Below are 27,215 nucleotides of genomic sequence, written 5' to 3'. Positions count from 1 at the left end.
GGTCGTCCTTTTGGAGAGTTTGCAAAAACAATTTAGACAGGGATTTGTTTATGAATTTGTTTTTCTAGTAAATTTAATACGTTTTGTCAACATTTGGGGTGTTCCCAATACACCAACAAACTTATTCCAGTACTTTTTGTTTGATTTGATTCTTAATTTTCATCCTTGACGATTTTAAGAGCAAAATACAAAACACTTACAAACCTTATTCTCACTCCAAAAATTTGGAACATTCCTTCAGTACCAAATTATTTGAAAACCAAACAGTGAACTCTGAGCGGAAATAAATGGTAATATTTCAGGAAAATTTTCAGCCCTGGAAACTCCAATAAATGATTTTTTTTTAGAGAAATGGTTTAATCAGAACCTTTTTTCTATTTTGTCTTTATTTTTATCTTTTTATTTCTTTTCTATTATCTGTCATTGTCTTAGAGGTGTTTCAGAAATTACAAACCAAAACGCATCCGTTTTAGTTTGTCACAACTTAGAGACAACTGTTTTACCTCCTGTAATGCGTCAAGAGGTTTGGAGTGTGTTCGTTTGACAGCTCTCATGAGAAGTCACGGTTGGTTACTCGAGGAAATCAACCACTCTGGACCTAATAAAATAACCAAATAATAAGACATCAGAACGAAATAACACTGGAAAGAGAAAGAAAAAGAAACATTTTCTGGCGCAAAATTTGCCTCTATATTACATCACCGTCGCATTTTAAAGTTTAAAAGAGCAAAGACCTCACGGTAATGCTTGTATAAATGACATAATAAAAATGTACCACCTGCTGAAGGGAAGGAACCGTGAAGTTTTTTACTGGTACCAGCTGACCTCTTGAGATTGCTCGTGTTTAGAAGCAGTGCAAATATTGACCGATCAATAGTTTTAGATTTTGTTTAAGAAATGCAGCGATGGATAACGCTTAAAAACCGATTATAAATCTGTTCTCCGCGTATTTGGAAGAGAAACATTGTTACCATAGAGTTGATTTGTATAACGTTTACGAGTGGACGGGCTTTTTGTCTAAACGAAAGTTACGAGCTTCACGCTTTTTCCATTTGGTCCCAAAACAAATACTTTTGGTGCACGCTTTAATTGTCTGCAAATCAATGGTAGACCTTATTTCCAAATATGGATAACGTAGTCGAACGACCTTCTGATTGGATAGAATTGCGACGCCTTCCGACCCTTTACAACCTATGAAGTCATTGGCGAAGTAGGCAATGCTCCAGGCTTCCATCCTCGTCTGCTGCGGGTGGTCCGCTTAAAGACAATCTTGGCCTGATTTAATATTCTGAGATAGCTTTTGACTGGTAAATGTGAGAGAGAAATATCAGAATATTTCGCGTTGAGTTCCGTCGTCTAAGGACGGCTTTATCTCATGTGAGATGAAATTTGGTGTACTTCTTATTCTTTGCCTGGCATGGTTTTCCCAGGCGTCGCCGATTTCACGTAAGTAAGCTTTTTATTTTCAATATTTTTGGCTAAGATCAGAGATCGAACTCAAAACAAGTTGGACGCGATTGTATGGTGGCCATTATCCGATTACATTTCACACTATTCTTTAAAACAACTTGTTTTGAGCGATCAAACTGAAAAAACGGCTTAAATTTCGTTCTTTCCCAGCGACTGTTGTGTTCGATGGAAGCATAAAGAACTCCTTTATCCAATTAGTTGTGATTGTTGAGTTCATTAAATATGTAGCTGGCCATGAACAGAAATAGAAGCTGAGATAACGTGACTCGAAAACTTTGAAGAGCTTTTAGTTATCTGGAGTGTTTTAGCCGTTAATTTACGTTCGTTCTGTCGCGTAATATTTAGGAGACAGACAAACTCAGCCCTTGTTAAGGCTGAGTTTTCCCAACTCACAAATTAAATATGTCCAGAGCCTATGGCTTGTTCCAACACAAATGGTACCTGGCTAAAGTACTCTTTGTAGTGCAGAAAGAAAACAGACATTAAACGTTGGACAATATAAGTCAGTTATTCAATTGGTATCATAGAAGGTGAATTAATTCCAGGACGCTTTAATGAAAACATTTTCATAGGAAAGGCGTTCACTAATAACAGTGTTGAACGATTGCTGACGAAGATTATATTTCGTAGGCATGTGTTCAGATTTCAAATTTTGATTTACGAACGGAGTGGGTGAACATTAGTCAAGGATTAGTTCACTATATAGCACTTTTTCTCCAAATCAGTCAAGGTATACGACTCATGACACGAAATGGCGGTGTAAACTGCCACCTTTGGTCGTTGGTACCATGGGTCAGCGTGTCTGAACATGTCAGGTGGAACACACCCAGAAAACCTCTCGATTTCATGTCGTTGTTGGGCAAATGAAGGATTAACAAATTATTTCAGTTATTTTAACGGGTTTAAATTAGCTTCGGGCTTATGTAATTAAGAATCGGAGCAAAATTGAACAGCTTATGAAAGGTGTTACTCTCCTCTAGGTGTTGATGACATTTGGTATGTCTCCGAACTATTAAAAGAAAAAAATGGGGAACAAAGGAACAAAATTAAATCAAGGAAGACTTGTAGTTTTGTTACAATAATTCAAAATGAGAGGAATCGATATAAGGAAACAATTCGATTACGCGAAGTGTCTGTGTGAATTTCATTGACCCAGCTACCTGTAATACATGCTGTTAGAGCACCAGTTTAGACAAGTTCAACTCACTCTAAAGTTCGTCACAACAATAGTTTCAAAGAAGAAAAGCCAGATCTTTTTAAAACATTTTTAATGAAACGTTTTTATGGTATTCTCCCGTAGATATTTGGTTTTAAACACATCAGGGTCTACAGGAGGGTATATCGATTTGTAGGAGAGTGTAGGTCGTATAGTCAAAATCATGTCTATGCATGAATGTATGGCTTTTCTTAACCTCCAAAGTAAAAGACAACTTTAACTATGACAACTAGTTTATATTAGAAAAACAACGTATTTTTAAATTGAATCGTCCTTTACATGATTCTACACTTCTATGTCGATGAGCAGACCGATAAAGAAATTGCTTTAAAGGAAATCGGTCCGCTTTAGCACCTAACCGGAGGAAACTTCCTTTACCACCTTCATTTAAGACGTAAAGCTCATGTAATGTCAGCCTTGGGACTGGGAGACTAACCAAGAGTGCACATTAAATCCTCCGCCTTTTAGAGCTTACTTCATCGTCTTTAAGGCATGTTTAAAGGCATGACAGTGTACGCCATTGGATGTGCGCCTCAGTACGTGAACAGTCATGTTTGAATGTAAAGGAAACTACTCTAGAAGCCCGCTGGAACTGAGCACCTGCCTAGCAGTGAAACACGCCCTTTAGAAACACCAATACTGAGACGTAAAACCATCATAATGCGTGCCAGCAATTTGTAAGAACGAAATAAACTAGCACATCATATCATAAATTTTCTCCCCGTTATAGTTTGCTAATCGTGTCTGGATTACAATGTTATTTGACATTATTTTCGTAAACTATTCTGCCCTGAATCAATGGGGTTCCCCATTTGTGAACGATGTCTTTTTAGTCACGAAAATAGTTAGATATAGACGTATTTTATTTCTTGGTGTCTCTATGGTAACCCCGAGGCATTGCAAATCAGTGAACGAATAGTTCATTGAAATAACACAATTACATCAACACAAGTTCCAAGGTCTGATAAGTTTAAAAATTTTACGAACAAACTGATAAGAAATGTGACAGAGTATTAAATCAAAACTTATTCTACAAATCAAGCATCCACGATAGCGACTGAACTGAAAAAAAACATTACGTTGCTGAGATTCTGTTCGCATTCAGCACCTGATTACTTGTAAAAAACGTGCTTTAAACATGACAAATCTGAGGAAACTCCATTAATTAACGAGAGTGCTTAGTGTTGGAGAAGGCCAAATTAAATGCTGCATCATTTGTCGCGGATTGGAAATTAGTGTGAATGTTTAAAAAGGTTCAAGGAATATCGCCGATAAACTGAGCACAGTTTTATGACCAAAACCTTCAAGACTTGATCATGTCCTTGCTGGTTGATCACAAACTGACAAGAAGATATTAGTCATACTTCTCAGTCAGGAGAATCAAGTAGAAAATGAGGGCGATAACGACATAGATTGAAAAAATATCTGCAGCCAGTAATAAACCAAAACCAAAGCTTCCTAGCTCGTTGTGCTAAAAGGAACCATTCGTTAAGGCTGTTGCAATTCCAACAACTTGATTCAACTTAACCTTCCAAAATGTCAACCTCCCCCTTTTTATTGCATTACTTCCACTCTTCAGAACAATTTCGTCGAGGTTTTTCATTATTATAAGCAAAGACAAAGCCTCTTTTTATCTAATAATAATCGACTCATATCTTGCGTCCACAGGGAGAAGAGAAAAAAGAGCTGATGACTTAGAAGCCGACAAAGAAGGTAATGATGATTGAGAGCCATCACTATCCGGAGAACATTAAAATTATATTTACACCTGATATTAATTTGAAAGATGAGTGTGAAGTATCCACCTAGCAATTATTACATGTTGAATAAATTTTCCTTTTTCTGCAGTTAGAACAATAATTTCTGCTATAGTGGACGCAATTCTGGATGGAGACAAAACTCGTCGCTCGGAAATACCGGGTAAGGATACAATAAACTCCGTAGCTATCAGTTGTTTTTGGGTCTAAGCAACGAATTTCCTTACCTAAAAACCCCAGCGGACTCTCTCTTACGCCAGTTACTTGATTTTTCAGACGAAGAGGACAGCGAAGAAACAAAGCCATCCAACACAGTGAGCAGCTTAATTCCCGACACAAGCAACGCAGAAACTACAGATAAAATTATCGACAAGAATGATAATGAACTTACAAAGAAAAGAAGAAGTTTTATTCCAATAGAAAGCAAGTTAGAAGTACAACCTGCTTATGAAACAGAAACAAAAGAAACCGCTGATAGTATAAAAGCAGACGCTGTTGAAAGCGAAACGTCTGGTGACGTTCATTCGGTAGCTTCTGGAGGTAGAGAAGAATCTGCGACCGAGAATGACTCCCAAGAGAGTGCCGTGAGTGGAAGTGCCGAAGGTACTGAATGAATCAAATGGCTCACTTTTTGCTTTTGTAGTCATTAATAGGTAAAGGTAAAGTCTGCATGCGAGCCAAGTGGCCATCAGGCCGGAGCTTATCCCGGTTTCTGTAGCATGAAGCGACTAGGAGTATTTCTACTCCCCCCTGGATGAGATGCCAGTCCATCGCAGGGTTACCCCCAGCATTAAGTTCGCCGGTACCCATTTATACACCTGGGTGGAGAGAGGCACCGTGAGAGTAAAGTGTCTTGCCCAAGAACACAACACAATGTCTCCGGCCAGGGCTCGAACCCGGACCGCTCGATCCGGAGACGAGCGCACTAACCATGAGGCCACCGCTGAAATATATTGCAGCATTCGTTTAAATTGTGGTAGAAAATTAAGTAGCAGCGCTAAACTGCTTTATATATCTGTTTAGAATATTCCAAAAGAAGTGACATTCCAAGAATATTTAAGCCCGATGATGCCGAATCATCAGAAAAGACGGAAACTTCTGAAACAGTAAAATCAGACGAATCCTCAGACCCGATCTCTAGTGGATCCGGAGAGGGCTCGTCATCAGATGAGCCCGAAGAAGTGAAAGAAGTTGCTTTGTCGACAAAAGATGTGGAATCATCTGGTGACGATGTCAAAAGAAACGTCATTCCCACAGAAGTGTTTGAAGAAGGTATTACAAATTATGACACTTGATTCAGAAAACGAGAAGGGGAAAACACTAAAAGGAAATGTGTTAGTTTTGTCTAATGATATTGCAATCAAATAGATATGGCAGTCGTTTTAAGACGACGTGAACGTCAGTACATCATAACAAATGGCGCCCAATGACGGGACCTGCTTTCAAGCTCGCATCAACTTTGTGATAAAGGCCAAACAGGCTTTATTCTGTGATTGGCTTCCTATTATTATTTTCCTTTTCTCTAGAGCAGTCCTACTGTAGTCATTAGTTCCTTTTCAGAAATTGACACTTTTCTTGAAAGGTTTTCCAGGTATAAACACCAACGTGATATCCGAGCTGTAGAACGTTATTATGGGTGAAAGTTGGACATCACTTAATCGAAGGTTATGATTTCTTCATTACATGGCGCTGAAACATTGTAACCTCCGATCTACCAGCGTCGAACTACCACTACCAATGATAATACTCTTTCGCATTTTAACATCTTACTATGACAACCTTCTTCAGACAACTGATGATTTATGCCGAGTCAAATTGGCAAACAATTGTTCCGACCGTATATTTTTCTTGTTATGTTATTTGAAAATATGACGAGAGTTCTTATCTCCCGTGATTAAGTTAATGAGACTGGAGATGGCGACGATGAGGAAGAAGAAATGGATGGTTCCGGTTCCACATCAGAATCTGGGGATGCAGAGGATTTTGAAGAATCTGGTGACTCTAGTCAAGGAGAGTCGGAGGGTAACAAACCGAAAACCGCCACAGCGGAAGATGAGGCGAAGAAAGCCGAAGATGCTAAAGTAACTTCGGGATCGGACGACGAAAGTTCGGCATCGGGCGATTCTGGAGAATCAGCGGAATCTGGCTATTCTGATGAATCTGGCGAATCTGGTGAAAGTGGAGTGTCCGGTGAATCGGAAGATGCTGCCGAGTCGAGTGAATCCGGTGAGTCCGGCGTGTCAGGTGAATCAGGCTATGCTGCCGAGTCAGGTGAATCTGGTGAGTCCGGTCAATCGGCTTATGGCGATGAATCCGGAGCATCGGGTGAAAGCGGAGACGAATCAGAAGAGGACACGGACTTGGTGAAAAGAAGTAAAATACCAAAAGAAGACAAAGGTATGGTGGTCATTACATGACTTTTAAGGTCATTGATTTCTGAAACGAGCGAGAGCTATTAAAGAGCACAAAATGTCTATATTTAGAGCATACCCCATCACGTTAGCCTTGCAGGTCTCGTGTTAATGCGACCAGTTGTAGTCACGTAAAAGACTGAGTGACTGTTAGTCGCTCTTAAAGACAAAACTAAAGCAAAACCGAGTTTGTTTTTAAAAATTACAAAGCTTCCGTCCTTTTGATTAGCTCGCCAAAAATTATTTCTTTTTTACAGAAACAGCTACCACTAAAGTAGAAGACAGCAAGGGGAACAGTGGCTCCGGAACAACAGAAGTGGTTGAGTCAGAAGAGAGTGGATCGTCTGAAGAGAGCGGAGAAGGCGAAGAGTCCGGAGACTGGGAAGAGAGTGGTGAATCAAGGGAATCAGGGGATTATGAGGACTCCGAGGAGTCTGGTGACTCGAATATTAGCAAAAGGGATGAAATTCCAAAAGACCAAGGTCGGTACACCGAGAAGCTATGCTAAAAGTCTTAGCATTTAGCCAACATACAATTAGTGGACTATTGGCAAACTCACAATCTGATTTGCTGCACTTGTACCAACTATCGCCTGATGCATGTAGGAGTCCCTCGGACATGCGATTACACGCAAGGTCTTACGTGTGTTATTGCAGAAAAAATATCAAACACCGGGCAATAAATCAGTTCTATAGATATTCGTCAGTTAAAAGATTAGCCACACGAGGGTACGCAATGAGGACCAATCTGCTTTCAATTTTGATTGACTTTGATAGACCTCTTAGGGTTTAAACGACTTAAGTTTGACTCAGCTCTTTGCTGTCCATCAGCCGATAGAAACCTTGATTTTGGCGTCAAATCCTTGAACATGACTTATATTGGTGGGATGTGTTTTAAGTTCTTTCTGGGTAAGATCTCCGGATTGAGTCACCATTACTCTTCTGACTGAGCTGAGGCCAGGAATTCCCGCCTTGTGGTCTGTCCTATAACCCATGGGACACATGCATTCTGTAACATCTGCCACTCTAGCAGATGTTACATTCATGCAGGATCCTGACCATCTCATCCTTTACCTTGATAATGGTTCCTTTAGGTTACCTGCTAATTTAATTCAGCAATAAAGGTAGGAAGACATGTCATTGATTCTTCCCGCAATATTTATTTCAGAAGCGAAGGAAAACGATGAATCGAGTGCCTCAGGTGAGGCGGAAGACTCTGCTCAATCCGGGGACTACCAAAGATCTGGCCAGTCGGAGGAATCTGGAGAATCCGGTGAATCCAAGGACTTTGAAGAATCAGGTGAATCCGGGGACTTTATAGAGTCTGGTGAATCCGGGAACTTTGAAGAATCTGGTGAGTCCGGGAACTTTGAAGAATCTGGTGAATCCGGGGACTTTGAAGAGTCTGGAGATTCAGGAGATTATGAGGAATCTGGTGAATCAAGTGATAGCTCGATATCCAAGAGGAGCGAGATACCGACGGAAACTCAGAAAGGTATGTTACACATTTTATATGGTTGTTTGTAGTTTGGCTCTTGTATTTCAAGAGGGTGTCGTGCAATTACAGGTAAATTTTTTTCGATAGTTAGAAGTGTAGTGTACAACATTAGAAATTGATTGTCTACTTAAGAGCAAGATTAAACCTCTGGAAACTGATCGGTAAAGTTTGGAAAGGGTCGGGTGTTCCGTAAGGCTGGAGTTTAGGATTATTTCTATTCCCTCCAAGATGTGATGCTTGTCTATAATAGGGTTACTCCTAAAGTAAAATTCGCTAGCCTCCATTTCAGTTTACACCTAACTGGAGAGATAATTCGACAGTAAAGCGTCTTGGTTCGAGCCCGGACCGTTTGATTTCAAAGTTCAACGAGCTAACTAATATTAATAGAGCTCTGCGTCTCCTGTAACTCCAAACTGTTAAATACCTCTCTATATATCCAAAGTACGTTTTCAATCTCATGTTATCTTGCAGCCATAAAAGAAATCACAAAAGTATCAGATGCATCAGGTGATGCCAGTCAATCCAGCGCCTCACAAGAAGACAAACAATCTGATGGATCTGGAGATGATTCTAAATCTAAAGACAATGAGCAATCAGTTGAAAACAAACAGACTGGCCTGCCAGAGAAAGCTGCAGAGTCCGACAAACTTGAAGAAACCAGTCAGACCGACAGACCGGAGAAATCTGACGAATCAGCTAAGACAATCAAGGTCGACCAATCGGAGGAAGCTCAGGGGTCGGACCAATCAGGGAGCGAATCTGGAGAAGCAGATGAAAGTGGTGAAAGCGAAGAATCTGGAGAAAGTGGTGAAAGCGATGAATCGGCCGAGTCTGGAGAAACCGAGGTCACAAAGAGAGATGAAATTTCAAGAGACGACAACGAAAGTGTAAAAGGTATGGTCAAAGTGATCTGCCGAAAAAGACAACTACAAAAATCGTGACTCATAATTATACTTTTGCTCGGCTGAATAACACCCCCATCCTTTGAGTCCAATTTTTCCTCGTTTTGATAAGCACGGTGAACGTAAGATTTTAAGCCCGTGTTTGTGGCATCACAAGCGGATACACGCTTTTCCCCACTGAGTTGACCCGGATGGACTGAATTAGGACTGCTACAAATTCGCTTGAGTAAATGACTTGAAAAATAAGAGATGGATCTTCCGGAAAGCTTCTAGACTGCGGTATTCTCTGCCATACATCTAACCAGCACATGTTAGGGTAAGCGAATGTAGCAAAAGGGAATTACACTACTCATCTTTCGCCTCTTCGGCGCGAACCAGAAACAAGCACATGCACTTGGTAAAAAGAATATTTTTAAGGTGACAATAGACTAAAAGCAATTAAGAATCATGACTTAGGAAATAATGACGAACAGAAAATCACAACGAAAACAAACTGCATTATGTCATTCCAAAAGTGTCTACCCATTAATGTTTCTTTGAAACTGGTACATGTTATTTACAGACTCGAGTGCTTATAGCGGATCAGGGCAGAGTTCCGATGAAAGCTATGAATCTGAAGAGTCAGGTGAATCCGGTGAATCCGCTGAGTCTGGTGAATCCGGTGAATCTGGTGAATCCGGTGAATCCGGTGAATCTGGTGAATCCGATGAATCTGGTGAATCCGGCGAATCTGGTGAATCCGGCGAATCCGGTGAATCTGGTGAATCCGGTGAATCAGGGGAATCTGGAGAGGGAGAATTATCGAAAAGAAGCAAGATACCGGTAGAAGAGGACAAAGAAGGTAAACAGAAACAAACCTAATAAATAGGTAAATAGTTAAATCGCTTATCTAACAACCTTTAAAGGAGCTTAATTACGGTATTTTGAGTTATTTTGGCCGCGTACATAACTACCTTGAACTGAAGAAAACCTGAAAATAATAGTTCACTAAGATGGAAAAACAGCAAAGAGATAATAGTAGACCATAAAGGAACAAGGATTGTTAAGGATGGAGAAGATTGACACGGATTACAAAAGACGAACTTTGCGGATTCCTTTAACAGCGTGATCGACATAAGTTTACCGTGAAGGAGGGTATTGTGAACATACCGTGAAATAGAGCAAGAAATAATTTAAACTTCTATTATCAATATAAAATCTCCATACAATTTTAGACCACTCAGATGAATCGACCATTAACGAGAGAAATGCCGAGGAGTCCGGGGAAAATGGTCAATCAGATAAATCAGTCGAAAGTGAGGAAACTGCGGAGAGCGCTGAATCTGGTGAAAGTGAGGAATCTGGGGAGAGCGGCGAATCCGGTGAAAGTGGTGAGTCTGGGGAGAGCGGCGAATCTGGGGAAAGTGGAGAGTCTGGGGAGAGCGGCGAATCCGGTGAAAGCGGGGAATCTGAGGAGAGCGGCGAATCTGGTGAATCTGAAGATCAAGCGATTTCAAAGAGGAACGAAATACCCCAGGAGCAATATGGTTTGTAAATATCTTTGTCTTAGTCTGAGTATGTAGCTATCTTTAATTTGGAGGATGCTGTTACAATCTTTATGTTAAGAATAAATTCAACACAGATGATGTAACTTGTTGCTCTCTTTCAACATGGCGTCGAGCCTATGATCTTTCTCACTCATGCGCACTTAATCCTGTTACACAGATGCTCATGCGCAATATTCAGTGATATTACCAGGATCACATTTTACAAGTATCTTTCAAAAACCTTTGAGGTCCTCTGAAGTTTTGGTTTTTCTCATGCAACAAATAATATTCTGCAATTCCATAATCGGAAATTTTACGACTTCAAGTCAGTGGATTAAAATCGTAGTAAATGCTGCTTGTGCATAATTCATGCTCAAGACTAAAACAGGAGTAACCTTCGCCGTTTTGTTTAGTCATAACTGGTTTGCCGCGAAAGCATGCCAAGTCATATTTTGTTTTCCTATACGACTTTCTCGAGATATAAACACTACTGTATTTATCGACTATGACGCACTCTGCGAAGACGGCCACAGACAGTCCGTAGATCAATTGTGTCTTCTAAATACCCAAATACCTAAATGACTGACTGACTGACTGACTGACTAACTGACTGACTGACTGACTGAATGAATGAATGAATGAATGAATGAATGAATGAATGAATGAATATTTATCATCTATTTTGTGCCTAAACCGATTATTTGTCTACGTTGCAGATTTGTCAGAGTCTGAAGAATCTGCTAAAAGTGGAGAGACTGGCGAGAGCGGCGAGAGTGGAGAGAGCGGAGAGAGTGGCGAGAGTGGCGAGAGTGGCGAGAGTGGCGAGAGTGGCGAGAGTGGCGAGAGTGGCGAGAGTGGCGAGAGTGGCGAGAGTGGCGAGAGTGGCGAGAGTGGCGAGAGTGGCGAGAGTGGCGAGAGTGGCGAGAGTGGCGAGAGTGGCGAGAGTGGCGAGAGTGGAGAGAGTGGAGAGAGTGGCGAGAGTGGCGAGTCCGGTTATTCAGCGGTTTCCGGTGAGTCAGCTGATGGGGAAATTGCCAAGCGCAGTAATATACCTCAGGAGCAACACGGTACGTGCACATCTTATCATTCAATGTGTACACGAGAGCACTTATTAGAAAAACAAAATAAATGAGTCTTTTACTGATACTCAGTATGAAAATTAGGAAATAGCAAAATTTTCCTTGTCATTACGAAAACACAATTACAAGTTTGGGGAATGAGAAATGTCGTGGTGGCATGAGCCAAAAGCAAGTGTTTCCACAACTTCAATGAACTGATTCACCTCAGGAGTGCTTAACAACTCAATAGTAACACTCTGAGAAATTGTTTCCAATTAAGGTTAAATTTTAATTTAATTATCACAATGTAAATCCTCTTTGCTCGCACAACCATTTTGTCAATTGCTCCCGCTTGTTCTGTTTTACTATTTGAGAACTTGAAAATGATTTTAGCGTTTCAATCGAAATATAGAGAAACAAGTGGGGATTTCGGAGAAGCGGACATGCTGTGGGAATCCGCGCGGGCGTTTCTGCAACCTTTTCGAGTTTTTCCAAACTTTTACGAGATAGAGAAAACAAATAATATACTCCCAGAAAAGAAAAATTAAACCTAACTCGAAAATAAATTCTGTTCCCTTGTACCATCAATACATCAACAGCTCGTGCTGGTGTGGATTTCTATCGAGTAACAGAAGTAATGCTTTTAGTCCGTTCTCTTAGACGTATTTCTATGACAGAATTATAGATAGAGCTTTATGAACAAAATTTGTGCATTTGTTTCACTGACATTATAGAATCAAGAGATTCATCGGGATCGGCAGATTCACCTGAATCTTCTATCAAGTCGGACAAAAATGACGAGTCAGGAGAGAGCGAATCGGGAGAAGCAATAAATTATAAGCGAAACTATATCTCGAGGGACAGCGACGACACAGAAGATGACGATGATGACAATGAAGATACCGCTGAGGAAGATAGCAGCAACAATGAAGACACCTCTGTTGGCGAGGAAGAAGGAAGCGCAGGACAGGACAGCAGTAAGAGAGGCAAAGTAATCACTGACACAATGGGTGACTTCGCAAAAGCAGCACTGGATAATAAAATTGAAAGGAAGTCTGACATTGAACACAGTTTACCTCAGAATACCGAAGAAGCTCCAGTCAGCGATGAGGCGACGGAAAAAAATAAAGATAAAAAGACTGGTGCTGCGCTAAAGAATTTATTTACCGCTTTGGCAGACGGCGAAGTGCATGCCTCAGGCTCAGGAGAAGAGCTGGCCCTGAAAGACAAGTCTCAAACTACAAACTATGTTAAGCGAGTAAGTCCAGAAATTAGGGGAAAAGTTTGGTATGAAACCAGTTAACCATGTATGATCTCTCTAAAAAAATGTTGCCTTGTTCTTCTTCCCCCCTACCAATCCTTGACATCCTCGTAATGGACAACATAAATCTTTGTTTTGGTCACTGACCCCCCTCTAACCCTCGCCCTCCATCAATAATTTCATTTTAAGTTCGATGTTTCATATTTGGTATGCCAAATCAATGTACGTTTTCCGTACGTCTCTCTGTAAAGTAGGAAAGATTAAATTGAAACGATTGGAAAATGAAAGCAACCCTCTGAGAGATCATCATTCTTTATGAATAGCGCGTTTTCCCATGACGTCACGACAACCATATTGGTGTTCCAAAACATCAAAACGGCAGCCATGCTGGTGTATCAACTCCAGTGGGAGTTGAACTCGTTTCTTACGTAAACACGTTCTTTTAGTCCAATAATTTTACATGGCTGCCGGCCACGTGAGTGAAAACTTTCTATATCACTAAACACACGTTGCGCCAAGTTAGCACTAAATAGAAAATTTGGGAGATAGTACAGATCTAAATCAGAGTAAGAGTGTGGTGGGTCCCTCACGAAATAGCAATGTGTCAGATATAACGCTAGCAGCGAAGTATTTAGTAACTTGTTTTACTCACTTCGCCGAAGCTTATAATCGTACGCTTTTTCTTAGGAGCCTGCTGAAAAACCCGAAATGAAAAGTGCTTTGGACGATATCTGGACCCAAGGTATGACTGTAAATGAACAAAGGTTAGCAGGGGTAAGATAAAGTCTGTGAAACGACTATAATTAGGTCACCAAATCAACGGTTTTGCCGTTATTGTAGTTTTGGTTGTCGTCATCGTCGTTGTAGCTGTTGTTATTAAATTTCTAACGCTGTTGTTTGTTGTTGCTGTTAATTTTGTTGTTGGTGTTCAAGCTTCGTATTCAATATTACTTAGAGTACAGTGTTATTTTACCATGAACCTGGTGAACTTAGGTTCAGGATTAAGATAACGACTTAGCTAAACATAATCTTGCCAACGTGGTTTATTTAGTAAATCATACTATGTATTTGTCTAATTTGTTTTAGATGTTTTTTTTTTGTTTGTTTGTTTTTGTACTATTAACCTTCAGACATTAAAAAAAGGGTGGGGGAGGCAATCTCGTTTCCAGGGTCTCTTATCTAACCGCCCCCTGGAGCGAGCGAGGACCAGGGGGCGGTAAGATGAGAGACCCTGGGAACGAGGTTGTGGTGGAAGAATCAAAACTTTGAAGAGAGAACTCACTCTGTGATGTTGTAACTTTCAGTAGCTGTTCATTTATCACACAGAAAGTTTGATGTGTCACATATCCTTCTGCATCATTTGAAATGGCCATTGTAACCGCATTTTTAAATGCAGGTCAAGCCAGAGTTAATCCTTTTTGAAAGAATTGTTCAGGGTTTTTTTCCCACTTTTCTTGCGTACCATTGCAGAATTTATACTTGTTGCATTCTATTATTACTTTACATCATGCCCTTCACATTTTGTCCCGAGACAATAGTGAAATCCAAGAAGGTGGGAAAATGACCAACAAAAACAACTTATTTCATCATGTCAACAAAAGATAGCTCATCTTGAGGAGCAAGGCGAGGATTATTTTTGCTGTGTCTTATTACATAATAGGCGAAGAGTGACTAAGCCAGTAAAATGTTAATAGTGATTGAATTACTTTTTTGTAATTAAATTAAAGATGACAGTGCCGCTTCTGATGCCGAGTCAGCAAATCTCAACCTAAAAGAAAAACAGGAATTTTCCCAGGTACGTTACGCTGTCAATTTAACATTCTTTTCCATTGAAGTCTATAATTTGCAAAATTGAATTAAGCTTGATTAAGCAAACCGCCAATGTATCATTTCTTTCTTCTTTTTTTTTCAAATTTGAAGCTTGCCGACACACTTAAGAAGTCTGTTCCCTCGGAAAATGCAGAAAAAGCTACCAAAGAAGTCGAAAAAGGTATTTTCTTTAGATGGCACTAAGAACCTTAAGTATATATGTATAATGCACTAGCTAAATATGGAGCACTTTTCACTCCCGGATAGTGTAATAGACAAGAAGTGGGAATAGTTTGCTGGAGGGGCCACCACAATTCACCTACAAGCGGTTTGATAAAACGTACAGCAATTTAAACTGAAGATATTATCCTTGGCTTCTTTGAAGACACTATTACATTTCACATCGCATTCTAACACCAGCTATCAATATTAACGAACAAACGCTGTTTTCAACTTGAAAGAGGATGATATCTTTCACGATCACTGATGGCCACGCCTGTGAGGAAGCCAAGAACTTGTTCTATATTTTCAGAGATCGGAGAACGCAAGAATGGTCGAATCGATCACGATGTTTGAAGTACATAACTTAATGTGGCCTTGTTTTATCTTTGCAGATGTTGAGGCACTGGAAGGCTATGCTGACGCCCTCACGGAGGTTGGCGGTTTAACTCCAGAGCACCATAAAGCTATCGCTACTAAGCTTGCATTGGACTTAATGGAGGATCTTAATATCGACGAACAGCAGAGATCTGATCTGCTTCAAAAGGAGACCGCTTTTATTAAAGATGCAGAGATTGCATACGTTAGAAGTAGGTGTTCATAGATAATGTACCTATCAGGCGCAAAAAAATTCCGGTTTTTTTTTCACACTTTATCGTATAACTGTTTCCATGCTGTTTAGGTATTTACGGTCTGGCTGAAGCTCGGGTCCGAGCCACTGTATTGCGATTATAGACAAGATTATTTGCGTAGTACCTCTATTCTCTCTTTAACCAGGAGTAGAAATGGGTTACGGCGACCTGTTTAGGGCAACTTGACACAAACAGTAAAAGCGCTGAAAGCTGAAAGTGAAAACGAGTTATTCGCCTCAGGTTTCGGATACCAGAGACGAGCGCTGTCCTGTTGTAAGCCAAAAATGCTTGTAAAAACCAACTAAATTTACTGATCTTACTCGTAGGCAAGTATAACCAAGCCGGTTAAATGCCTGCAATTAAAGTGACCACCATAACTTGCCTACACTTGTAGCCGAGCCCTTGATTTACGATTTTTCAAAGCACGTAGACACCATAAACTCTAGAGAGAAAGTTACGAAAATATGAAATCCGTAGAACGCTGTTTAGTATTTATCTACTAACTAATTACACAAACTTAACCTCATGAAGCTTAGCACTATTCCTACAGTTTCCCCTTTCATTCTATTTTAATATTTTTTTTGTTTTGTTTTCAGGCAGGATCGCCCAAGTCAAACAAGAAATGATTAACTTTGCCCAAGACCACCCGGGTAATAAAGAGATAATTCGCACTGAGGCCATCAAAAGACTGGAGGACATTGTGGAAAAACTGCCCCTCAGAAAGTCAGTCATTGAAGCACAAGAACATAAGTTAAAGAAATCGCCGATGTTACAAGAGATCGTGTCTTCTACGAACAAGAGGCAGCTGAGAGAGAGAATCCGAAGAGCGCTAGCTGATTTTATAGCCGAGGATGTTGTATAAACCTGAAATAAGGGACAGCAGTGAAGAACGGACACAAACGACCTCAAAGAGTGGTCGATGAATTTTAGTACATGTATACATTATGCATAACGCTTCAAGCCACACAGGGAAGACATATAGGATATAAACATTGCCTAAGATAAAATGCGTTTGTATAAATAGATCAGATAGCCACAAGCATAACTCCATTACCAACAATCAGATAACCATTAGCCAGCCATTGATCTTCTCCCTAGAATTACAGAACCTGATATTTTTTTTCATTGATTATAACAGTCGTATTCTATGGGTTCCCCTTCCCGTGGATTTAAAGCTTCAACTTCTTAAATTATATTAATTGTTAAAAAAAAAAACGCTTTGATTTAGGTCTGTTACAGACCTATACCGCTACGTAAACTCAACTAAATTCTCATTTGCGGGACTTTTGGTTTGGTTGGTCAGGACAATGGGCCAAGCGGGGCCCGATGACGTCATTGTACAAGTAACAAAGAGTGCAGGGATTAAAAACACACGTAAACAACATGTGGGGAAGTTTTATTTTAATAGTAGCTAAAAAGTTACCCTGCAACGACACAATTGATGCTTGATAAATAAAAAGTAATGTCACTAGAATATATAGGTTTGTAGCTTTGTAGACAGAACTCATAAGATGTAAATTTGATCCAACGATGAATGTAAATAAATTTCTGGAAACAACTACTTTGACTCCAAGCAATGTATGTGATTTGTATTGTCTTGTTTATGGTTTAATGTCCACACTACGGTAGAGAAATTTGAAAACGCAGCTTCATTTCTCCGGTTAGGTCTACCGTCCACACTAATCCGTCACGAAAACGGAGCTTTTCGTAAACGCTCTTCAAACCGGAGGCATTTGAAAACACCGACTTTTCGTTTTCGTGCGGACGGAATACAATTTGAAAACAGAGCTTTGCGAAAGCGATGACGTCATGATAACCATGAGATTCCCCTGCCTGTGTTAAACACAAATCCAAAATCACCGCTGATTGTTGCGTGTTAAATTTCTCAGGCGAATGTGGATAGAAATTCAGAGTGAAACCTCCTTTTCACTGAATTTCTCCGGTGCAGTGTGGCCGGGCCCTCATATCCCCTTGCAAGAAACTTGGTTAACTTTAAGCTGTGAAGGACTTGTTAACGCCAAAAAACAGAAGTAAAGAGACATGGATTCGGATGATGAAAGTTATCAGGCGAAAATCTTCTCGTCGTTCTGGAGTATGCAACGGCATTTGAATCGCTCTTTTCCTCTGTGTATTGACGCGATTTCAAAAATAGTCCGCTATCAATTTTGGCCCTTTTTACAAGGAAAAAATAATGATGAAAGCGTTATTTGCCGGCTTTTGTCGGCCTGTATAGAGAAAGACTTTGTCCTCGGCCCCGCAACAGGGTTTTCGGGCAGCGCCTTAGCTGCCTTAGCTTAGCGTTTTTTGTATGTGTAGTTAGTCCGTCATTTCGTCTTACCGTCGCACCCAGGAATTTTACAAATGTAATTTATTTTGCCTTCTGTACCTCTTTATGTACATTCTTTCACGTTTGTTTATCCTTGTGAAACTTCTCTTTCCACCAGATTTCTGTTTCAATTTTAACCGTATTGTTGTACGAAAATATGACAATCAAACCCTTTTTTAAGAGAGTGGCACTTAGTCCTATAGTTATAAAACTAAGGAACTTGTAGCCCTCTAAAAAAAATACTACGTATATAAAAAAATACAATTCAAAATTATTATCAATTGTCGTGCGAGACCTTTGTTATTAGTAATACCTAATACATTGTAATGACATTATTTCCAGCTAGGTTGGATAGCAGTGCAATCATCACAAGTGTATACACGCATGCACACGTAAGAAAAGTAGATATAACACAGGGTAGCGTGACAGTTCGTGTACGTGACGCACCTCTCCGCAAAGGTCCTTGATTAGCAGGAAGGGGCCATTTTCTGTGTGGAGCACGACGCTCAGCTTTGTCACGTTTCCTGAAATGTAACACAATAAGCGAATATCAGCAGCTTGTGGCTTCTGTTCCAGTAATAACCACATGAAAATCACAGTCAACTTCATATTGGTGAAACAGCTTTTGGCTTTAACAGGATCATCCGATCGTACCTGAGAATATGTGAAGCATATGTTCTCCTGATCTCACCTCTGACTTCTACAACAACAGAACAACACAAACGTCAACTACTTAGTCGCACAATTACAGCTCGGGAATGGCTGTGGATGTAGCCAGTGTTTACACAAAAACAGATCTAAATTTGTAAGAGTTGTTTTGAAGGAACAAGTTACCAGTTAAAGAAATGAATTGATGCCATGATCATCACTATAGTCAGTCGGTCAGTCAATATGGTATTTATATCTATCTTAACAAGTCAGTGGCCAACTTATAACCACCATTTCTACAAAACAGTGAGAATCTAGTTTTTCAGTGTACCTGTGGCTGGTGTTATGTGCTGCACTATTTGCCTGCACAAAGGACATCTTATTGTTCCTCTAATGCCAGTCCTGAAGTTCAATTGGCGTAAACACGGATCACAGAATACGTGGTCACAAGAACACTTGAATGGTTCATACAACAGATCCAAACACACAGCACAGCAGTGTTGATCTTGATATTCACGATTGACAACCTTGAATATCAAAAAACAGAGGATTACAACCATGAAATAACACTAGGAACAGATTTTTTTCAAGGTCTATACAATGTACGCGTATGTAAAGACCCAGAGTGTTCTCAAAAAAACCCTATACAGGGGGGTAACCAGGATTCTTCAAAAGGGGGGTCCCACTGTGTCAAAGTGAGGGTACTCATCAGATTGTCATGTGGTTTTCGCCACCTGTTGTAGGTTGTTTGCTTAAAGGCTTACAAAAAGGGGGTCACAGGCACCCCAGCCTTCCCCCCCCTCCCCCCCTCCCCCCGCAGCTACGCTCCTGCTATAGTCTCTACTCAAGTCAAAGTGATTCACACTGTAAGAGTTTATCCCAGTTTCTTTTAGTACAAATTAGTAACTACAGTGGAACTGGTTGATACAGATGCCGACTCGCTCAGCACTTCACCACCCCTTGCTTCATTCTTTTCTATGTTCTTGTTCCAGTTTGTGCGGGGTCAGAATGCAGAAAAAGCGCTTTGTGCAAGAATGTTTGTTATGCAGGCTATGAAGTCCATAATACTAAAATATTTCATTTTCATTATTAAATTGAATAAATAAAACTCCCCAAATTTGTAGTAAGTGTGTGTACCTTTAGTCCAGTCATTGTTTCATCAAAGCCTTCATCAACAATCAAACAACTGTAGTAAGTCTTCTGATCTCCAGCATGGGAAACCTGTGGCTCAATTGCCAAGTCTGCATGTAAGTGTAGGTCGGTATTTTCCACTGACATATGATGCCTTCGTTTTTGTTTCCTTCTAGATCTCTGCTCAAAACTTCCCTTGTTGTTCAGAATGTGCCGTGTTTCCATTGCTGAAGAATCTGATTCCACTGGTGCATCCAAACATACACTGCAATGAGACAATGTTTGAGTTCTTTGATCAGCATCTGTTGAATTTCCATTCCCTGTATCAGGACATGTTTGATGCGATCTAACACCACAGCACTCTTCACACTGGTCAGTGATGCAAGAACCAATTTCCAGAGACATAGATGAACATGAATCTGTACCTGGCAGTGAAGAAGAAGCATTTCTTTCTAGAGGAATACTTATGCCACAAGAACTGGATGTAGGTTCCCTGTAGACTCTTGGACAAGAATTATGTGAAGATTCAGCTTGGCCATTGTTATAATGACTATGTGTAGATATATCTACAAAGGAAAATAAATTGTACACTCAGTCAGCTCTGTTACACATTCATCTGCATTTAATTCATGTGCCTCGATTCTTTTTGGGATGCATTATTAGACTACTGATGTGATTCCAAATTATGTACCAAGGTATGTACAGCCACTGCACGAATGTAAATTTTTGAACATGAACATATTTTGTAACATCAGGCTATATAGCGGTTCCTTATTTAGGCTGTAGTTTTACCTGGGAGTAATTCTACTTTAGGCTGGGTACCTACTCAATATTATAGGGTGACATAGTTCATTTGCTGAGCGTATTCAGCATAAGTCTTTGCACAAGCCACATTAGCAATTGGCAATTGGCCTCCACTTTATTGTCATTGTTCCACACTTGTATGTTTTTGAACAGTATGACTCTCAAAGGTTTTGAGTGCTTCAAAGATGATTGGCCACTAATCAATCAATCAGCCAATCCTCTAATTGAATTGGTAGTGTAGGTTATTGATAAATACAGTTATAATCATAAAAAATAAATGACACTTGTTACCCAACTGTTTAAATTGCTGAGCTTCTGCTTTTGACCATAATATACAAAAAAATAGGAATTGCAAAACAATGTACATAATTAAATGTAGCTTTTATTGACCAGCACACTTGCAAATTATATTAGTTAACATACATGACTCAATAGTGTAGAGTACCGTCTTTGTCCTTGAGCGATGTATATCTTGCAAGTTACCCATCTCCATAGTAAGTTCCCTTTTAATAAGTAAGTAATATGTCCGTACTTTCAACATTTCTACATGTACCCACCCTTCCCTTCATTTCCCTCATCAGGAGGATTGGAACACAAGCGAACTGGAGATGATGTGAACTGTGGTATGTCTCTATCTCCTTTCAAGTGTTGACCAGCACACTCTTGATCATTGCCACCAAATGAGTGCACCACATTATGAACTACTGTTGAAGTGTCAGAATGAATCCTTGCTGATTGATCGGTACTGATGACAGGTTTCCTAATATCAAGACTTGTTGCCAGGTTTCTTGGCATAATAAGATCAACTCTACTTCTCTGAATCCAGACAGCAGGTATTACAAACTTTCTACAGTTACATTGTATTCCATGAATAAAGTCAAATGCTCCAATGCGGCTCTTGCATTTAGGGCAGTACAGTTTTCCTTCAGTCCACTGGGCCTAAAAACGTCATTACAAATATTTATATTTGAAAGTTGCAAGGAACTTCAAAAATAAGCAATCGAACAGACAGCACGGTAAACTAATTGTTTGGCCAGATAATGCCTCAATTGCATCATGAATGAAATGACAGAAAACACAACTTACATGCTGTGTAGCTCTACAGATAGGTTAGAGTTTATAAACTAAGAATTATCAGACTATGCCATTCAGTAGTGTAGCAGCTCTTGTAAGCTTGTAACTCTATTTGTGGTCATTGCAGCAACTGTTATTGTTTTGGGGCTAGAGGGCATTGTTTCTGTTGTTTGTTCTATTGTCCTCTCAAAGGGTTTCAAGCCATTCACGTGAGACTTTACTAGAACTGCAACAAGACCCATGCCATTTGCCATTTTATTAGCCTTATTTATTTATTTTTTTAGGTGCAGATAAGCCAGCAGTAGAGTGGCAACCACTGCCACATTGGGAGTATTGGGGTGTCTAGAAAACGAAGACCGAAGACCCCTCAAAAACGAAAATGTGAGTCCTAAGACCCCAATGTAAACCATCGGCGAAATTAGCACCGAATACAACATTTAATCGAATCACGCGTGTTGTGAACCCCTAGAAAACGAAGACAGACCTTACAGTAAATGAAGATGGAAGCGTGGCCTAGCTTTTTCCTAGCTTTTTTCCCTAACGTAAACCGATGTAATGCTGAGTAAATGTGACCCTTTTCGTAACAGCTGAGGAAGCTTAAAGCTGTGAAACATAGCTGGAATCTTTCGACAGCTCTAAAACATAATTTTTGCGCCAAAATGTTTATGTTTATCTCACGTGCGATGGCCGACCTTCGACCTCAATGCAAGCCATTGTTTTGCCACGCCACCATTGCATCTAAGCACAGTCTTAGTTTTACCATGAGCTTCAAAAACACAAATCTGTTTAACGCAAATTTCTGAGCTACACTCCCTCTCCAGATGTTTGAATCTTTTCACCAACATGCAAGACATGCAAAACAAGGTAAAAAATGTATTTGAATAACATGTTCGTTCATTGTTCACTTCTATCACACAATTTAGGTCAACTTTCAACTTTCGTGTCGCTTAATTTAATTTATCGTTGGGGATATCCCAGATATCCATTCAGACGTATTCAGAGCTATGTAACCTTCGCGCAGCAAAACAAAGCAAAGCTGGCCCAACAGTAGCTGAAAGCAGTGGCGAATAAAGCTCAACATGGTGCACAACGCACGAAGTGATTCAATCTAATGTCGTATTCAGTGCTCATTTTGCCGATGGTTTTGGTCTTTGTTTTTTGAGGGTCTTAGTTTTTGTAATACCCTGGAAAGACTTGTCACGATGACTTTCATAAAATTTATCATTTATTAGGTTGTTTCCACACTACATGACTGATCGAAGCATTGTGACATCGATCTTTTCTCTTACAGATAGAATTTCGAGGGGGACTTCGTTTTCTTGGGGTCAAGTCGTTTTCTAGGGGTCTTTGTTTTCTAGGGGTCGTCGTTTTCTAGGGATCTTCATTTTCGAGGTCTACGTTTTCTAGGGGGTCTTCGTTTTCAAGGTCTTTATTTTCTAGGGGTTTTTGTTTTTGAGGGCTACCTTTTCGAGGTCTTTGTTTTCTAGGGGGTCTTCGTTTTTGAGGGGTCTTCAGTCTTCAGTCTTCAGTCTTCGGTCTTCGTTTTCTAGACACCTATTTAGAGTTGCCCATACATGTAGGTCTAGGTATAGGCACAAGGTCTATGGTAAGAGCACATCACCAGAGACCCCAAATGACTCACACAATGCAAGAGGTCAATAATATATTTTAAAATTAGCTTAATTATCACAGTTTAGTGAGAGACTTTCAATGAAATATCGTGTTCATAATTTGTTAATTATCAAACCTCTTCCACACTTTCAGTGATCCAAGGAAGCATGTCTTCATCTCTCAAAAACCAAGACGAGCAGTTGTCGTAGATGGACAAATCTATTGGACTTGCAGCATCCCATTTCGACGGCCTCTGATCTTCATGGGACTCTAGTTGCTTAACGGAAAACAAACGAATACGGCATTTACGACAGCGAAAAGTTGGTTCGTCCAGCAAATGATCCATTGAATCAAGATCACTAGTTTCTTTGTGTTTTACAGAATGTTTGATCTTATGCAGTTACTACTCCCAAAATTTCCGCCAGAAATGGCCGCCATATTTTTTTTTTCTATGGATTGTGGGATTTATGAGCCGCATGCAGAACTTGTCAGCGGAAAATGCTGAATTCAAAATGGCGGACGACGGTGCGAGATTCCAGACAGACAGAACAAACGTGGAAAATCAGCAAGAAACTGATGATGAAAAACTAGAGAGACAATATTTCTGGAAAGTTGTGGAAGCATTTTTATATTACAAGTAAGCTGACTTTTGTTCTGTGTGTAAAATCTTGTACTGTTGTACTTCACTGTGTACTTGCACGACTGAAACCATGTGAGAAATTTGTATGATTACAAATCGTAATATTTATTTTGCAATCTTTAGGGAATTCTCTTTACGGAAACTTCAAAAGACCAAGGCGAACTTTAGGTTACTTCCTAGACGACATCAGGAAATGCTTCCTAATTTTAAAGACCATGTCAAGAAAGTAGAGAAATGCATTGAAGAGAACCAGAACTTCCTATTTAATATAGTTAGCCACACCAACGAAATGTTTGAAAATAGAGATCATACGAGAACTTCATCGGTAAGATGTATTAAATACACCCTGTATTTTGAGTATTGATGTTATTGTTTTCAAAAACCAAATACACTAAGTTCTTTGACTGAAATGATTATTTTTCCAAAGATCAGTCGGCATAAAAGAAATTGTCTGTTTTCTTATATTTGTTCTGGCAGATGATTTGTTTGTTTGTTTGTTTGGCTTTGAACTTTTACACACAAGCAATGAAGATGCTACATGCATATGTAGCACTGATCATAGTATGGAATTTTTCAACATCAAGTCTTTGCATGATCTCTTTAGTGAACGCACCTGTGAAGTAGTATTTGTTAGTTTACCTTTCAGTCGAGATAAAGCTGTACCATGTATGTACACTTATACATTATTGGGTAATTAGACTACCAATATGATTTGTGTATCTAGAAATTGTGATTTCCACTGATCAAGGTTCCTAATGATCCAGCAAGCCAACCAATCAGTGGGTTTGACATGGAAAAAGTTACAACAACACTTAAACAGTTTGTGAGGGACTGGAGTGACGAGGTACATAACAATCATGTATATGTACATTTTTTCTTATTGTCACATAATACTTTTTTTAGATTAATTTAATAATGAATTGTTATTTATATGTAATACTGTGCAAGCTGCATTTAATGTTGTTATATAATTTTGTTATTGTTTGTTATTGTAGTTGCAGTCAACAGACAGTCTGTTGTTCACCTGATAGGAATTATAACTACGTGTTTTCCTGATATATGTATGCAGTCAGGTAGCATTGCCAATCAGCAAAGGTTTTGATTTTGTTTACTCACCATCTTAATTGGCAACTTGGTAATCAGAAAGTGGTGAAAAAGATGCAGCGAGCCAGTGATATTATTCAAATCTTTGTTCATGTAAAGGGCATGTATATCTTTGTAATCTAGTGATAGGTTACTCTTTATTTAACACTTATTTGTAACTTAATAAATTTTTTTTTTGTTTCAAATTCAAGCAATGTACTTTACATGGTGTAAAATATTAAGTTCTGATTTTGCTTGTCTGTAGGGAAAAGCTGAAAGGGATGCTTGCTACAAACCAATTATTGAAGAGATTGAAAGACTTTTTCCAGGCACAGATTGGTTAGAGAACTACACATTTTTGCGCGTTGTGAGCAACTTAAAGGTTTACATTTCAACGAAGGAAACCTGTCTGATCTCTTTGTACCAGCAGATACACATGTATAAAATGTGCAAAATATAAAATAAATCCCGAGGAAGAAAAACTCAAAATTGCACTTTAATAAATAAAAATAACAATAACAACAACAACAACAAGAGGAACAATTATAATAGTAATAATGATGGTGATGATGATGATGATGATGATGATATTGACTACGAAAAGAGACAAAAGGATAATAATGATATTAATGATAATTTTAATACTATTAATAAATAATATAATATTAAAAATTTATATAGCACTTGATTAGCAGAAAAATATGAGAAACTTAGGCCCTTCACTCCAAGTAGAACACAGGCCATCAACGACTCTCCTCCATCTCACTTGACTCTGGGCTCTGTCCTTTCTGCTTTGGCCCAGGTGGTACCACTTCTCTTTAGTTCTGACTCAGTGTCATGCCCCAAGAAAAATATGAGAGAAAAGGGACATTGAAAAATTAATAAGACACTTTTGAAATGAATAATGTTAACAGCAGAATAATCCTTGTCATTTACACTACTAACAGCTAATGGAACACTTACATTGCAGTTCCAAAAAAGATGTTTCAATCCTTGTACCGGGGGCAGGCTTAGCTAGACTGATGTTTGATATCGCAAAACTTGGTAAGATGGAATTTGAAGTGTTGGCCATTATGTTTCTTTTAATATGATATATGATCATGGTGGAGATGAAGCAATTATGACCAAGGGAGCAAGAAGATAAGGTTTTAGAAAGAAAAGACAAATCACATGACAGGGAATGCAGCAGACAAGAACAGAGTGAGCTTGCTTCATGGTATCATTCTCTGAAAAGAGTTGATACAAACTTTAGCTTAATTTTTGCTTTGAAAATTTCCTGATGCAAGCAGTCATGATAGATTTTGCAATAACTCAAACCTATGCCACTCACAAACATTTTCACATGTAAATGTATCATGCAGTTACAGATAACCCTAGCAATATGTATGGTTCATTTAACTGTACTGATAACACACTAAATTAATTTGGTAACCTAACCATTGAATTTTTTTTTCAGGATATAAATGTCAAGGAAATGAGTGGAGTTTGTATATGCTTTTTGCCTCACACTTCATTTTGAACAGGTGTCTGAGTTTTTTTCTGATAGTTTAGTTATTGCAAGCTCCATGTACATGTGGGTTAGAACCGGTTCTTTTTTATAATATCTCTGTATTTCTACATATCTCAGTTTACCAAACCATTTCTATTTGTTCAGCTCTTTCTCACCATTCATTGTAAGCAAATTCTGGTTGTTTTTGGGTGTCACTGATGGTGTATCAGAATACAACGTGTTTTAACAAGAGGAAGAAAGATTATTCAAACATTTGATCGGTGCCAAGTTATTAAGCTACACAGACATTAATAAAAGTAATTTTGTTCTGTTTTAGTTCTAAGTGACTCTTCTCCTCTTGACTTTCTGCTTTGTGTCTTATACTGTTTCTTTTTGTCTGTTTTTTTGTTTGTTTGTTTGTTTGTTTTTCTGTCAGAGCACCAGGAAAATATCACACCACAATCTACCCATATATACACCAGACATGTAATAACAGAAAGTCTGAAGATCAAGTAAGATCAGTTGTAATCCCAGATGTTGATCCAACGGATGTACCACCCGATTTGAATTTTTCAATGGCTGCTGGAGATTTTTTGGAAGTTTATACTGAGGAAGGTACAGTGAGTCTGTCAATGTATCTTATTCTTGCCA

General features: G+C 39.2%; 3 protein-coding genes across 5 annotated transcripts in view; 2 read left to right on the top strand and 1 right to left on the bottom strand.

Annotated features, from left to right (window-relative positions):
• Positions 1–490: 490 nt before the first annotated feature.
• Positions 491–23,817, bottom strand: LOC145479810 (E3 ubiquitin-protein ligase RNF180-like). 2 transcript variants are annotated; one of them, XM_081458270.1, is made up of 7 exons: positions 23,489–23,817; positions 21,225–21,606; positions 19,870–20,429; positions 19,064–19,259; positions 18,739–18,784; positions 18,532–18,608; positions 491–598 (listed from the first exon to the last, which is right to left on the bottom strand). In XM_081458270.1, exons 1-7 carry the CDS (start codon positions 23,696–23,698, stop codon positions 561–563), a joined length of 1,509 nt encoding a protein of 502 aa, XP_081314396.1. In that variant the 5' UTR covers positions 23,699–23,817; the 3' UTR covers positions 491–560. The 2 variants fall into 2 exon arrangements, with proteins under 2 accessions (XP_081314396.1, XP_081314395.1); XM_081458269.1 differs by lacking the exon at positions 491–598 and having other exon boundaries at positions 18,378–18,608.
• On the top strand, positions 610–17,250 carry LOC145479808 (uncharacterized). The gene is made up of 18 exons (XM_081458264.1): positions 610–1,446; positions 4,355–4,399; positions 4,535–4,606; positions 4,720–5,046; positions 5,467–5,715; positions 6,343–6,840; positions 7,112–7,336; positions 8,022–8,348; positions 8,823–9,245; positions 9,816–10,094; positions 10,468–10,779; positions 11,496–11,846; positions 12,572–13,095; positions 13,786–13,840; positions 14,826–14,893; positions 15,019–15,088; positions 15,522–15,716; positions 16,355–17,250. The coding sequence occupies exons 1-18, from the start codon at positions 1,383–1,385 to the stop codon at positions 16,618–16,620; spliced, it is 4,350 nt and encodes a 1,449-aa protein (XP_081314390.1). The 5' UTR covers positions 610–1,382; the 3' UTR covers positions 16,621–17,250.
• Positions 23,818–23,839: 22 nt separating the features above from the next.
• Positions 23,840–27,215, top strand: part of LOC145479811 (carnosine N-methyltransferase-like) — a 5,075-nt gene continuing 1,699 nt past the window's right edge. For both annotated transcript variants that reach the window (XM_081458271.1, XM_081458272.1), the window contains exons 1-7: positions 23,840–23,989; positions 24,116–24,317; positions 24,741–24,836; positions 25,341–25,414; positions 26,046–26,119; positions 26,532–26,598; positions 27,001–27,179. In XM_081458271.1, coding sequence (XP_081314397.1) covers positions 23,865–23,989; positions 24,116–24,317; positions 24,741–24,836; positions 25,341–25,414; positions 26,046–26,119; positions 26,532–26,598; positions 27,001–27,179 — 817 coding nt within the window. In that variant the 5' untranslated portion in view covers positions 23,840–23,864. The remainder of the gene's footprint in view (positions 23,990–24,115; positions 24,318–24,740; positions 24,837–25,340; positions 25,415–26,045; positions 26,120–26,531; positions 26,599–27,000; positions 27,180–27,215) is intronic.

Source organism: Orbicella franksi, chromosome 2 (genome assembly GCF_964199315.1).
Source record: "Orbicella franksi chromosome 2, jaOrbFran1.1, whole genome shotgun sequence".
Lineage (NCBI taxonomy): Eukaryota > Metazoa > Cnidaria > Anthozoa > Scleractinia > Merulinidae > Orbicella > Orbicella franksi.
This window is presented reverse-complemented; position numbering and strand designations above follow the sequence as displayed.

Excerpts from the sequence above, each read along its gene's own strand:
- LOC145479808 (XM_081458264.1), top strand. The coding sequence starts at position 1,383 with ATGAAATTTGGTGTACTTCTTATTCTTTGCCTGGCATGGTTTTCCCAG. Across the intron at positions 5,047-5,466 it reads CGTGAGTGGAAGTGCCGAAG|AATATTCCAAAAGAAGTGAC; the intron begins GTACTGAATGAA and ends ATATCTGTTTAG. Across the intron at positions 7,337-8,021 it reads TGAAATTCCAAAAGACCAAG|AAGCGAAGGAAAACGATGAA; the intron begins GTCGGTACACCG and ends TATTTATTTCAG.
- LOC145479810 (XM_081458269.1), bottom strand. The coding sequence starts at position 23,698 with ATGGATCATTTGCTGGACGAACCAACTTTTCGCTGTCGTAAATGCCGT. Across the intron at positions 19,260-19,869 it reads AAACAATGACTGGACTAAAG|GTTGTCAATCGTGAATATCA; the intron begins GTACACACACTT and ends TTGATATTCAAG. Across the intron at positions 18,785-19,063 it reads GCACATAACACCAGCCACAG|AAGTCAGAGGTGAGATCAGG; the intron begins GTACACTGAAAA and ends CTGTTGTTGTAG.